Source organism: Trichosurus vulpecula, chromosome 4 (assembly GCF_011100635.1).
Source record: "Trichosurus vulpecula isolate mTriVul1 chromosome 4, mTriVul1.pri, whole genome shotgun sequence".
NCBI lineage: Eukaryota > Metazoa > Chordata > Mammalia > Diprotodontia > Phalangeridae > Trichosurus > Trichosurus vulpecula.
The window spans coordinates 403,435,307-403,447,790 of NC_050576.1; the positions used below are offsets into that span (position 1 = coordinate 403,435,307).

General features: G+C 37.4%; 1 protein-coding gene across 1 annotated transcript in view; it reads left to right on the plus strand.

The window, feature by feature from the left end:
- PROS1 (protein S) overlaps positions 1-12,484 on the plus strand; it is a 124,868-nt gene that overhangs the window by 85,478 nt on the left and 26,906 nt on the right. Inside the window, exons 10-11 of the mRNA XM_036754676.1 lie at positions 5,968-6,157; positions 9,760-9,927. Of these exons, the coding sequence (XP_036610571.1) occupies positions 5,968-6,157; positions 9,760-9,927 (358 nt within the window). The remainder of the gene's footprint in view (positions 1-5,967; positions 6,158-9,759; positions 9,928-12,484) is intronic.

Sequence of the window (12,484 nt, forward strand, 5' to 3'; positions counted from 1 at the left end):
TGAGCCTCAGTCCCTCTTTGGAACTGATTTTGTAAGCTTCCTTGCCTCAGAACTTAACAGCCACTTACAGGAATGGTTCTGACTTTGTATGCGTTACTGAATCTCCCTAGGGAAACAACAGTGCTTCAGCACTTCGTGTTACATCAAGTCAGCGAGTGTACTTACTATGTGCTCACTATGTGCTAGACAAGGTGTTACATGTTACGGAGACATGAAAGGCAAAATAAAAACAATTAAAAACTCCTAAGGAGTATACGTTCAAATGGGAGGGACAATACGTAATTCTCTAGATAGGAGAGCACTTACCTGGAGTCAAGAAGCTCCGAGCTGATATTTGACCTCAGATCTTTACTAGTAATATGTGTGACCCTGGATAAGTCAATTAACCTCAGTCTACCTCAGTTTCCTTACCTATATAAAATGAGAATAATAATAGCACCTACCTTTCAGGATTTTGTGAGAATTAAATGAGGTAACATTTGTAAAATGCTTAGCACAATGCCTAGCACATAATAGGTGCTTAATGCATGCTTGTTTTTGTAAGCAGCTAGGTGGTGTAAGTCCCACTTCAGACATTTATCAGCTGTGTGACCCTGGGCGAGTAATTTAACCTCTCTTTGTTTCAGTTACCCCAACTGTAAAATGGAGATAATAGCACCCACCTCCCAGCGTTGTTTTAAGGATCAAACAAGATGTATAAACCACTTAGGGCAGTGCCTGACAAAGAGGAGGTGCTATGTAAATGCTAGTCATTATCATCATCTAGTTTAATACATACATATGGAATATATGAAAGTAATCTGAGAAGGGGAGGCCTCTTACAGAAGGGTATATTGGAGCTAAGCTGTGAAGGAAGCCAGGGAAGCTAGGGGGCAATAGATCATTGCAGACATGGGGGATAGTCAGTGCACGGGTACAGAGGTGGGAGTAAGTAATATGCAAGTAAACCAGTGTCACTGGATCTTGGAGAGGAAGAAGAATAGAAAGGTTAGGAAGGTCTCAGTGATGAAGAGCCTTAAACGTAAAAATAAGGAAATTTCACTTTGATCCTGAAGGTAACAGGGAGTTCTTTGAGCAGGGGAATGACATGGTTATACCTATACTTTAGGAAAATCACCTTGGCTGCTAAGCAGAGCATGAATTGGAGTGATGAGAGACTTAAGGCAAGGAGAGCATTTGAAAGGCTATTGTAATAGTCTAGGTGAGAGAGGATGAAGGACTTAACTTGGGTTATAGCTATATGATTTGAGAAAAGGGGACATGTACATGAGATGTGAAGGTAGAAATGAAAATATTGGCTATGAAGGGTGACTGAGAATAAGGAGTAGAGGATGACACATAATTTATGAGCTTGGGTGACTATGAGAATGGTGGTACCCTTCATAGTAATTAAGAAATTCAGAAGTAGAGAGGGCTTGCTGGAAAAATTAATGAATTCTGTTTTAGACATGTTGAGTTTAAGATTTCCAGCAATCTGGTGGTGGTATGTTTGTATGTACATATACATATATGTGTGTACATATACATATATACATATACATATATGCATATATATATTATATATAAAAACCTATAAAATCTGGGCATTTTTATCAGACTGTGAAACATCTAACCAAAAATCTGTCTCTGCTTCTTTCTCTTCTTATCTCCTATCTCTCTCCATTTCTCTCTGTGCTTTTCTGTCTCTGGCTCCCTCTGTCTGTCTTTGCCTCTTTCTGTGTCTCTCTATCTCTGTTTCTTTCTGTTATCTCTGACTTTGTCTGTCTGTCTTTCTGCCTCTCCGTCCCTCTCTCTCTCTCTCTCTCTCTTTCTCTCTCTCTCCCTCTCTGTTTCTCTTCACCCCTCCTAACCCAACTCATTCCAACCAGACTGGACTATTAGCTGTTTCCAAAACCATACATTCCATCTCCTGTCTCTTTGTATTTGCACAAGCTCTCTCCCAAGTTCGAAACACATTTCTTCCTCATCCATGATTTTCGGAATCCCTAACCTCTTTCAAGGATCGGCTCAAATGTCTCTTCCATGAAGCTTTCCCTGATCCTCTTGCTGCATTTCCACACCCAGTTAGCACTCTGTACTTCCTTGAATTACTTTGAATTCACTATTCACTCCTGTGCAGCGGTGGGATTCAAATAAACTAACAACTGGTTCTCCGCCCTAATGACTGTTTTAAGTATACAAAAAACTATACCAAAAGGTAGTTTAATATTTCATGCATTTAATACTCAAATAAGAACAATAAAAGAGATACACAAAGCTAGACAAAAATGTATCCTTATGGAGTGAAAGCAGCCATGTGACCACGGCAGCCAATGTTGGAATATATGCAGAACCAAAACTCATTCTACCTATTCTAACTCTTTTTTTCTTTTACTTCGACGGCTTCCTAAATGAGCAATAAGATAACCCTTGAAATCTGTATTTCTATTGGTTCATTGTGTCCCAGCTTCCTATTGGTTTCACCATTCAGGGAACACCAGCACACTCATGATATCTCGGGGGAATTTTGGGTGCAACACAAAGTGGAAACAAATGACAACTTGTCACCCCCTGGTTGTTTGGCACTTTTTCTCTTTACGTTATATGTTTGTTTACTGAAGTACCAAAAACGAGGGAATTAAAATGTAGTATTTCATCAAAGGTATAATAAGTTTTAAGAAATGAGAACAAAACAAAAACAAAACAAAAACTGAAAATGAAACAAAACAAAACAAAAAAACAAAAGAAATGAATACATAAATATTACAAGCATAGTTCCTACAGACAGAATGAACATTACTACAGGCACTTAGAAAACACTGTTGAGCAGATGGATGTTAAAAAAGAGTAAGTAATGTAAATTTATGATTTCCACATTGGGCGGCTGCCCAGGTGCCCACCTTAGAGAGAACTCTGATTACAATTGCCATTTTAACAAGCAGTTCGCTGAACTCAACATAAAATTAGGTATAGGTTTTGCCAAACCAGAGAGAACCAGCTGAATCCCACCACTGCTTCTGTGTACATATGTTACCCCAGGTAGAATTTAAACTCCTTGAGAGCACAAACTATGTTGTTTAGATTTTTTGTAGGATCATATATCATATCTTTAGAGCTAGAAGGAACCTTAGAGATCATCTAGTTCAACTGAGGTCCAAAAAGTTCAAATGATCTGGCTAAGTCTACACAGCTAATAAGTGACAGAACTAGTATTAAAATCCAGTTCAGCATTTCCCATAGTAGGTGCTTAATTACTGAATGAAATTGAATTTTGTTTTCCTCTTCCAAATAGTGTGATTTGCCTTTTCTTACATGTCAGAGCACAATGGTACCCTGCAGTGTCATTTTGGGGGAGAATATATTTCTCCTGCTTTCAGGAGAGTAGAAAAATTCACTGCTGAAATATTCTTTTGGGGGAATTCCTTTTGGTAATTCATGATCATCTGTTTGTGGGTCTGAGTTCACTGAGGAACCGTTTTCCTCCTGTTTCTTTTTCTTGTCTAATGGCTCACTTCCATTTTTAAGGAAAAAGTCTTCCTTTCCTTTCCCTTTCATGTTGTACACAGTTGTTCTCCAGCTATCAGTACACAATGCCTGAGAAGCAACTAACTGCCCTCCTTTATGATAGATCAGGATGTTGATGATTTCCAGAGAGATATTATATGGAATGGGACCCTTTGAACTGTCAATTTAGTATCTTTTTGCAAAGAAAATTCTCTTTACAGGAGAAAGAACCTCTGGAAGAATTTGAGTGTACACAGATTTGGTTTTTGACCAGAAAAATGTTTAAAGGGTTATGAAACAATCACATTTTTGCCCCTTTCCCAAGCAAAATGATTTTTTAAAAAGCGAAATGATTTTTAAAAATTCTGTGGTCACATTTAGCAGTCCACCTTGCCTATCTCTGGATACTTTTTAACTTTTGAAAACTATTTTTTGTGCAGTTTTAATGTTCAAAAGGATACCAAGTAGAACTATCTTATGGTATTGCAGAACAATAGCTGTTTCTTCTCACTTGAACTTTTGGAAATGTGTTAGGAAACCTATTTAGCCTTTCCAAGTTCTTCCTACTTCCAGGATATCATTGGAATATATCTTTAGGGTGGTCCTTCAATTACTGCTGAGGAAGGGTAATTTTTGTTGGAGCTATGGCTGCCCTCCTCAAGAATGTCATTTTATGGTAGGAATGTAGTAGGGCAGTAACAGAAGAATCACCTTCATAAGGCTATAGCATATTTCTCTGGGGTGACAAGAGCACCCAAGGGAAGACCCTCATCTTACATTGTAGGGCAGGGAGTCTGAACCAGAGACTGCCTCCAGAGAAGCTATTAGGCCTGGATTCTATAGTGCCTTTCAGTTTTGATAGATGCCCAAGGGTCCCTTACAGTATTTAAGTTACAAAGACAAAGACTTCTCTCTTAGTCTTTTGGTAATATTTCAAAGCAAATCTCAAAGCAAAAGTGCACCAGAAAGATTACATGACTCTTAAGTTCCTTACTGATTTAAGCTCTTATTATCTTCAAGTCCCAAGAAACCCTTTGCAATCTATGATTAGCATAACCTTTACACAGTTATAAGCATGTTGCCAAAGAACTATGGGAAAAAGGTCTTCATTCTATCTCTAGCTTTAGAACTATTGTATTATTTTATGTGTAACACACAACTACAAACATCTTCCTGATCAATGGCCTCAATAAAATACCAACAATATTCTACCAATATTGTTTTATGTCTTTAAATTATGGATCACTATGGTTTACCAAGAATTAAAAATGATTGTCATTCAGAGGACAATGGAGAAATGCAATATGGTGGGTGTTTGTAGATTCCAACACATAACAAATAGGGAACTACGAAGAAAACGTAAAGGATCTCATTACAGAAATGTGATGTGATGTGGCTTCTGACCTTATCACTCAACTGAAACCATTTTCTGCCAAATTACCTATGATCTCTTAATTGCTTAATCCGGTGATGTCTTTTTTTAGTCCAAGAACTCAGCCTGTCTGTTATATTTCACACTGTTGATCACCCTAACCTCCTGGATATGCTTTCCTCTCTGTTTTCATGATACTACTCTCTTCTGGTTTGCCTCCTACTTGTCTGACCACTCCTTTGAGGTCTCTCCTACTGATTCATCATCCAGAAATATGTGGTTTTTCCCTACGGTTTTTTTCTAGACCCCTTGCCCTTTGAAAAAACAAGTAGTTTTGGTTTTTTTTTTTGGTGACCTCATAAGCTCTAATGGGTTTTATAATTATCTCTATGCAGATGACTCCCAGATATAGATTTAGGCCTACTATCTTCCTTCTGAATCCCACATCACCAATTTTCTGTTGTACATTTCAAATTGTGTGTTCAGGGGACATCTTAAACTCAACATGTCTAAAACTGAACTGATTATCTTTCCCCCAAACTCTCCCTTTTTCTACACTCCCCCAAATGTCCTACATCTCCAATTAGTTGTAAAATTTTGGTGTTTCTGCCTTCACAACATCTTTCCTGTGACTTCTTCTCTCTACTTACATAGCTACCATCTTGGTTTGGGCCCTCATCATTTCTTGTTTAGATTATTCCAATAGCCAGATTTTTGTCTTTTTAAACTGGATGAGGGCAAGAGACACAAGTTAGATAACTTATGTTTGAAAATCCTCACAATTCAAACCAGATTTGTAAGAGTCTAAAGTTGGAGGGAAGAATGGGGTAGAACCATAAATAATGGAGATAAAGGCAAGATAGAAACTTTGTTAGACATTTGTTGACTTGGAAATGTATCTGTAGTCAAGAAACAAAGCAGAATAATTTGTATGTGAAGTAATAGATCAAAAGAGAATCTACCCCAAGACCTAACTCTATTTTATTAATTCCAAAGAACCAGATTAGTTGCTCTTTTGAAACAGTAAATGTTTGCCAATATAATTAAAAGAGTTACGTACTAAGCCTTCCAAAATTTCACATGTTGAATAACATTTCTCATTCCACTGTTAGATTTTCAGCTGAATTTGATTTTCGGACCTATGACTCAGAAGGTGTTATACTCTATGCAGAATCCCTTGATCATTCAGCATGGTTCCTGCTTGCCCTTCGTGATGGGAGGATTGAAATTCAGTTCAAAAATGAACATGGGACTAAAGTCACAAGTGGTGGCAAAATTATTAACAATGGCCTATGGAACATAGTAAGTTTTAAGATTCTCAGTCTCATATTTTGCTTGTGACCTTTTGTTATATCTCTGTAAAATTCAGTAATGATTGTTCTTATTAGCAACTAAATGACAACTTCTGGAGAAGGCATTGGCAAACTACTTCAGTATCTTAGCTGAGAAAACCCCACGAACAGTATGGTCCACAGGATCACAAAAAGTTATACAACAACAAATGCCACTTTATTAAATGTCAACCTTGATGTTAAATTCAGGTTTATCTGACATTATGTAAAATAGATGCAAAATACACTACATATTGTTATAATAGAATGATGACTGATTCCTGAACAATATATCTGTGGTATTCCTATTGCTTTATAAAGTTTGAGGTGTATCTTAGAGGGCATACTTGTTCTGCCTCTGGACTATACTTTTACCTTTAGTTGCCTCCATTAGGTGAATATTTGGGGCAAAGTAAGAAGAGCACTGTCCCAGAAACTGAGAGACTCTGGTTCTATCCCTGTATCTATAAAGCTATGAGAGATTTCCTCATCTGTGAAATAAAAACGGATTATCATCATCTATAAGGTCCTGTCTAGGCCTAAATTCAGTGTCTTGTTGTCATTTACGCATTTCCCACGCCTAATTATCACCCTACACTCAACGGTTGTTTGTATCAAAAAAGATACATATTTTTGATAACAAAACAGAAATTACTTTTTAAACATTACATAAAGATAAATTGATAAATGGTTTTTACATATGCAGTAAAAGCTGAGTGATGTGTCCTCTTTCCAGTGGGAATGCTTTGAATTCAAACATTTTAGTTAATCGTCCAAAATAAGCGTTCACTCTGGTTACCATGAGCAATGCTTTCTGTAATAGAGCACATAGAATTCTTTTTCAAGAAGAGGTAAGAAGAGATTATTGCCTGTCTCTGGACTGAGAATTAGTCACTACCATATTATAATAAGAGGAGACTAGAAGTTATTGCTTCTCTGTTTAGCAGAATAGATAGTCATTTGTTCATGGCAACCAGCAATTAATCATCATTGCTCAGTGTCAAAATAGAATACTGAGAAATAGCATGTACATTGGAAAAAAGTGGGGTTAGGAGTCAGGAGGCCTGGGTTCAAGTCCTAGTTTTGACATGAATTTGTTTTACAACACAGGGCAAATTGCTTCACCTGTCTTGGCTCCAGTTGCCTCACCTGTAAAATAAGGGGGTTGGACTTGCATGTTCTTAAAGCCCTTTTCAGCCCAAATGGCCTCTGATTTAAGAGGTCATGGCTGGCACGCACTGAGGAGCTATGTAAAATCAGAAGATCAGGTTCCTCTATACTAGGATTATATCTCCTACTTTGGTAGCGATGAGTGCCAGTACCTTCCCAGTAAAAGATAATTCAGGAAAGTGACTGCATAAGAAGTGGTGCTTTTCATCCTGTGGGACTTTCCCAGTGGTGTAGTAAATATGCTACTGAATGTCAACCAATAAGCTCTTGCAAGTCAATATAAATTGGTTCCAACCTGGCCCTGGACTTTCCTTTTGATGCTTTAGCTACTGTCACCATAGCATCCCCTACATTCTGCCAGAAGGTTGTCTCTGATAAGGGTCATGTGATGAGAGATCATGGTAGCTGTCCTTCATGGTTTTGATTTCATAGGTTGAGGAATACCATAATGGACCTCCCATACATAAATGTATTAATTATTTAATCAGAATTTTGTGTTGACTCATATTATCTGATCTTCCACTGTTCCAGTTAATCCAGCCTTTTTGGATACCTCAATTATTTGTATTACATAATCCTGCCTGATTTTAGGGAAAGGTGCCATAGTACCTAGTACAGTGCTTTGCACATAGGAGGCGCATAATAAATGCTTGTTGAATTGAATTAGTAGGAAGAGTCAAGAATCAGAAGATACTTGCCTTTGTATAGCACTTAAAGGGCTGCAAAGTGCTATAAAACATTGACAAATGCAGTACATATGTTATTAATCCCATTTTACAGGTGAGTAAACTGAGACTCTGAGAGGGCAAGTGATGGTAAAGAATGTTAGAGGTGTTCAGAGTGTCTCCCTAAACCTGTGGCATCAAAGATCATGGAGGACACTTATTACAATCTCTGATGACTTGGCCCTTATCAGAGACAGAATATTGAACTGTATGGAACAACACACAATACTGAATTTTTCTTATACTACCTGAAACTAAGTGATTCTTGTGAAAGCAAAATTATTGTATATTATATCATGATATGGCCTTGCTTTTAGAGGAACCTATTTTTAGGATTAAATGCAATTTTCCAACTGATTAAGGTTTAAGAACCATATATCAATAAGTAATTCAGAGACTTTTAAATATGATAGGTTCTGAATGTATATATCCATTTTGTTTACATTAAAAGATTTTTAGTAATTTATATATAATTTCCAATCGAGTGTTTATCAAAAATTTTGAATAGTATTGTATTGTACTATATTACTGATTATAAGTTTGGCAGCTTAGTAAGTTATGCTATAAAATGTTTAATGGAAACTTATTTGGGATAGAAAGCTATATAAATTAAATGTTCATTTTATATAGGCACTTCCAAAGGGCTTCAGGGGTGCAGCCTCAGGGCCACATGTGACCTGATAGGTCCTCGGTGCAGCCTTTTGATTGGGTACAAGTGTTACAGAACAAATCCTTTTATTAAGGGGATTTGTTTTGTGAAGTTTGGATTCAGTCAAAGGGCTGCACTTAAGGACTTAGAGGGCCACAGGTAGCCTCAAGGCCTCAGGTTCTCCACCCCTGATTTGATATTAGTTTATGCATTAACTTAAAAACATTGACATTAATCATGTTATAGAGTATGCTTTAATCAAGCTCACAGAAACAATTTCAAATGAAGGAAATTCAGCTGAAAATCAATTATCTGGAATAATTTTGTGATGAAACATAAAACCCAGCTGTTGTGATCATAAAATAATATACACTAAAGTCAGTCATGCTACTTTATAACAGTGGGATAGTGTAAGAAAGGTTTTGATATTTAGTTATATAGTTTTACATGAAAAAAGCATATTTCTTGCAGTTAATTGGCATAGACAATTTTCTTGATATACAAACAACTTTTGAACAAAAGTTTAAAAATAATTGAAAGACCTAATTAAAAATGAAATCCTGTTAAAGAGAATTAGCTTTCAGATCTTTCGATATGCTGTAACTTGGATTTCTTTAAATATCCTAGAAATGAAATATACATATTTTATGTAATAGGACTTTTGAAGTGCCAATTTTCCTTTACTTTAAAATTTTATTCTTAAGTCACTAATTAGACAAGTGTTTAATATCATACAGTTTTCCTATACCTTCAAAAGTCCCAAATACACACGTAAACAGTAAATTAAAAAGTCGTCTCCTCATCTACAATATAATCTATTTTATTTTGTTTAATCTCCACTTTGCAGGATACTGGGATTTAAAAAAAAATATTTTATGGCAGACTGGTGTTTTTATATGTCTTTTTCCTCATTGCTTTGGATTTGTGATCAAACACTATTACTTTAATTCAAGTTTTGTTGTCTGCTCTAAGAGTAATTTATAAAACCCAACACTGCAGCTAACTACAATATATTCCTTTTGATTCTAGGTGTCTGTTGAAGAATTAGAAAACAGCATAAGTGTTAAAATAGCCAAAGAAGCGGTGATGAATATAAATAGCCCTACTCGCCTTTTCAAACCTACCAATGGTTTTCTGGAAACTAAAGTGTACTTTGCAGGATTACCTCGTATGATGGAAAATGGTCTTATGAAATCGGTAATGATTAAACCTCATAACATTTAGTACCCGTGGTATGCTTTTAGTCCTTTAATTGTTTCAGAGATATTGAAATATCAGCAATATGTAACACTTGCAAAAAATCACTACTATAATATATCTTAAAAACATGATTTAGGAAGGAAGGATATATGTATTTGTTAAATGCTTACTATGTAGCAGGCACAGTGCTAAGTACTGGATATACAAATACAAGCAAAAAGACAGGTCCTACCCTCAAAGAGCTTACATTCTAATGGGGAAGACAACATACAAAAGGGAGCTAAAACCTGGGGAAACGGGGAAGTCTGGAAGTTAGCAGCAGTGCCTGGAATGGCTGGCCTAGGCTCCTCCACAAAATTGATGTTCTAGGAAAAATTCACCTCTAGGCATGGAAGATGGATATTTCAAGGTGAGAAAGCCACAAGGGTACTTGGATATTTCAGGGCAAGAAGGCTCCAGGCTCTGATGAAAGCTTATAAATGAAACCTAGTAACTGAGAATGGTTTTGAAGTCTAAAAAGTCAAGATCGACGTTAGGAGTGGAAAATGAGAATTTTTTCATTCATACAAATTTTAATTTGACTTTTCTCTAATATAAACTGCAGATTCCTATCCATTATTCCATATCTAGTTGATATGATTTTGTGAAAAGGTGCTGGATTTATAATCAATAAGCCTGAGTTCTAATCTAGGTTCTGCTACTTGCAGGTTGTGTGGTCCATTCCAACTCTGAATCTTGTCTGATCTCTGTTGTCTGATGCTTCCACTGTCTCTGAATCCTTTGACAGACAACCAAGTTAGGTCCTTTCTTACTGTTGTCTTAGATTTGGAGCTCTTTTGAGTGACTGATTCTATGTATTTGTATGTCAGAAATACATGTATGTCTTTATTTTCTCAATATGCTTCAAACTTTCTTTTTTTAATCAAACTTTAAGATTTTTTATTTTTAGTTTACAACACTCAGTTCCACATGATTTTGAGTTCCAGATTTTCTTCCCCCACACCTTCCCAAGATGGCATGGAATCCGATATATCTTCTATATATAACTTCGCATTGAACTTATTACACAGTAGTCAAGTTGTAAAGAATTATGACCAGTGGAATGAATCATGAGAAAGAAGAAACAAAACCAAAAAACAAAAACAAAAGAGAAAAAAAAAGGAAAAAAAGGAGAGCAAACAGTGTGCATCAATCTGCATTCAAACTCCATAGTTCTTTCTCTGGATGTAGATAGCTCTCTCCATCATGAGTCCTTTGGAGTTGTCTTTGCACCTTGTATTGCTGAGAAGAGCAAAGTCTATCAGGGTTAGTCATCACAGAATCCATATATCTGTGGTTGTGTATAATTTTCTCGTGCTTCTGCTCCGCTCACTCAGCATTATATCATGTAGGTTTTTCCAGGTTATTATGAAGTCCGTATCTTCCCCATTTCTTATAGCATAATAGTATTCCATTACCTTCATATACCACAACTTGTTCAGCCATTCCCCAATTGATGGACATCCTCTTGATTTCCAGTTCTTTGCTACTACAAAAAGAGCCATTATAAATGTTTTGTACATATGGGTCCTTTTCCCACTTGTGTGATCTCTTTGGGATACAACCCTAGAAGTGGTATTGTTGGGTCAAAGGGTATGAACATTTTTATAGCCATTTGGGCATAGTTCCAAATTACAGCATAAGTTTTTAAAGCTCCATGAGTTGTGACAAGTTTTCAGTTCAGCCAATGCATTACCCTTTCTGAATCCATCAGAAGAAGAGGAACATGCTTCATAAAGACATTGCTAACTGTTAACACTTTAAAACCTCATCATCAGGGGGCAGAGCCAAGATGGCATCTGGAAAGCAGGGACTTGTGTGAGCTTCCCAATAAGTCCCTCCAAAAACCTATGAAAAATGGCTCTGAACAAATTCTAGAACTGCAGAACCCACAAAACGGCAGAGAGAAGCAGGGCTACAGCCCAGGACAGCTTGGATGGGCACTGGATGAGGTCTATCGCGCACAGAGCTGGGAGCGGAGGGGAGCAGAGCCCAGCGTGTGTGGTGGCAGGACCAACCAGACCAGGAGCTGGGCAGAACAGGACCTAGCGCCCTGAATCAGTAAGCTGTGGCAATTACCAGACTTCTTAACCCACAAACACCAAAGACAACAGAGAAGTTTAGTGGGAAAAGCTGTGGGGAGTGAAAGGAGTTTGCGGTTCGACCACTGCCCCAGAGGTGGCAGAGGTGGTGCAGCTACAGAACTGCAACTGCAGTTGCTTCCGGCCCCAGGCCCACCCGGTGGAAGGAATTAAGTGGCGGATCAGAGCAGGAGTGCAGAGCCTGCTTAAGATCTGAGTCAGGTCCAAGTTGGAGGTTCTGGGGGAAGGAGGAGTGCTGGTGTGGCAGAGCTGGCTGTATAGAAATAGCTCTAAAAACAACAGCGCATCCCCTCAAGCCTGGAACAAAGTACTCTTTACTCTACAAGCAGTCATACCCCGATGAAAAACTCAAGGGTGAAGTAAGTTGGCTGGGAACATGGCCAGGCAGTGAAAATAGACACAGATTCAATCTC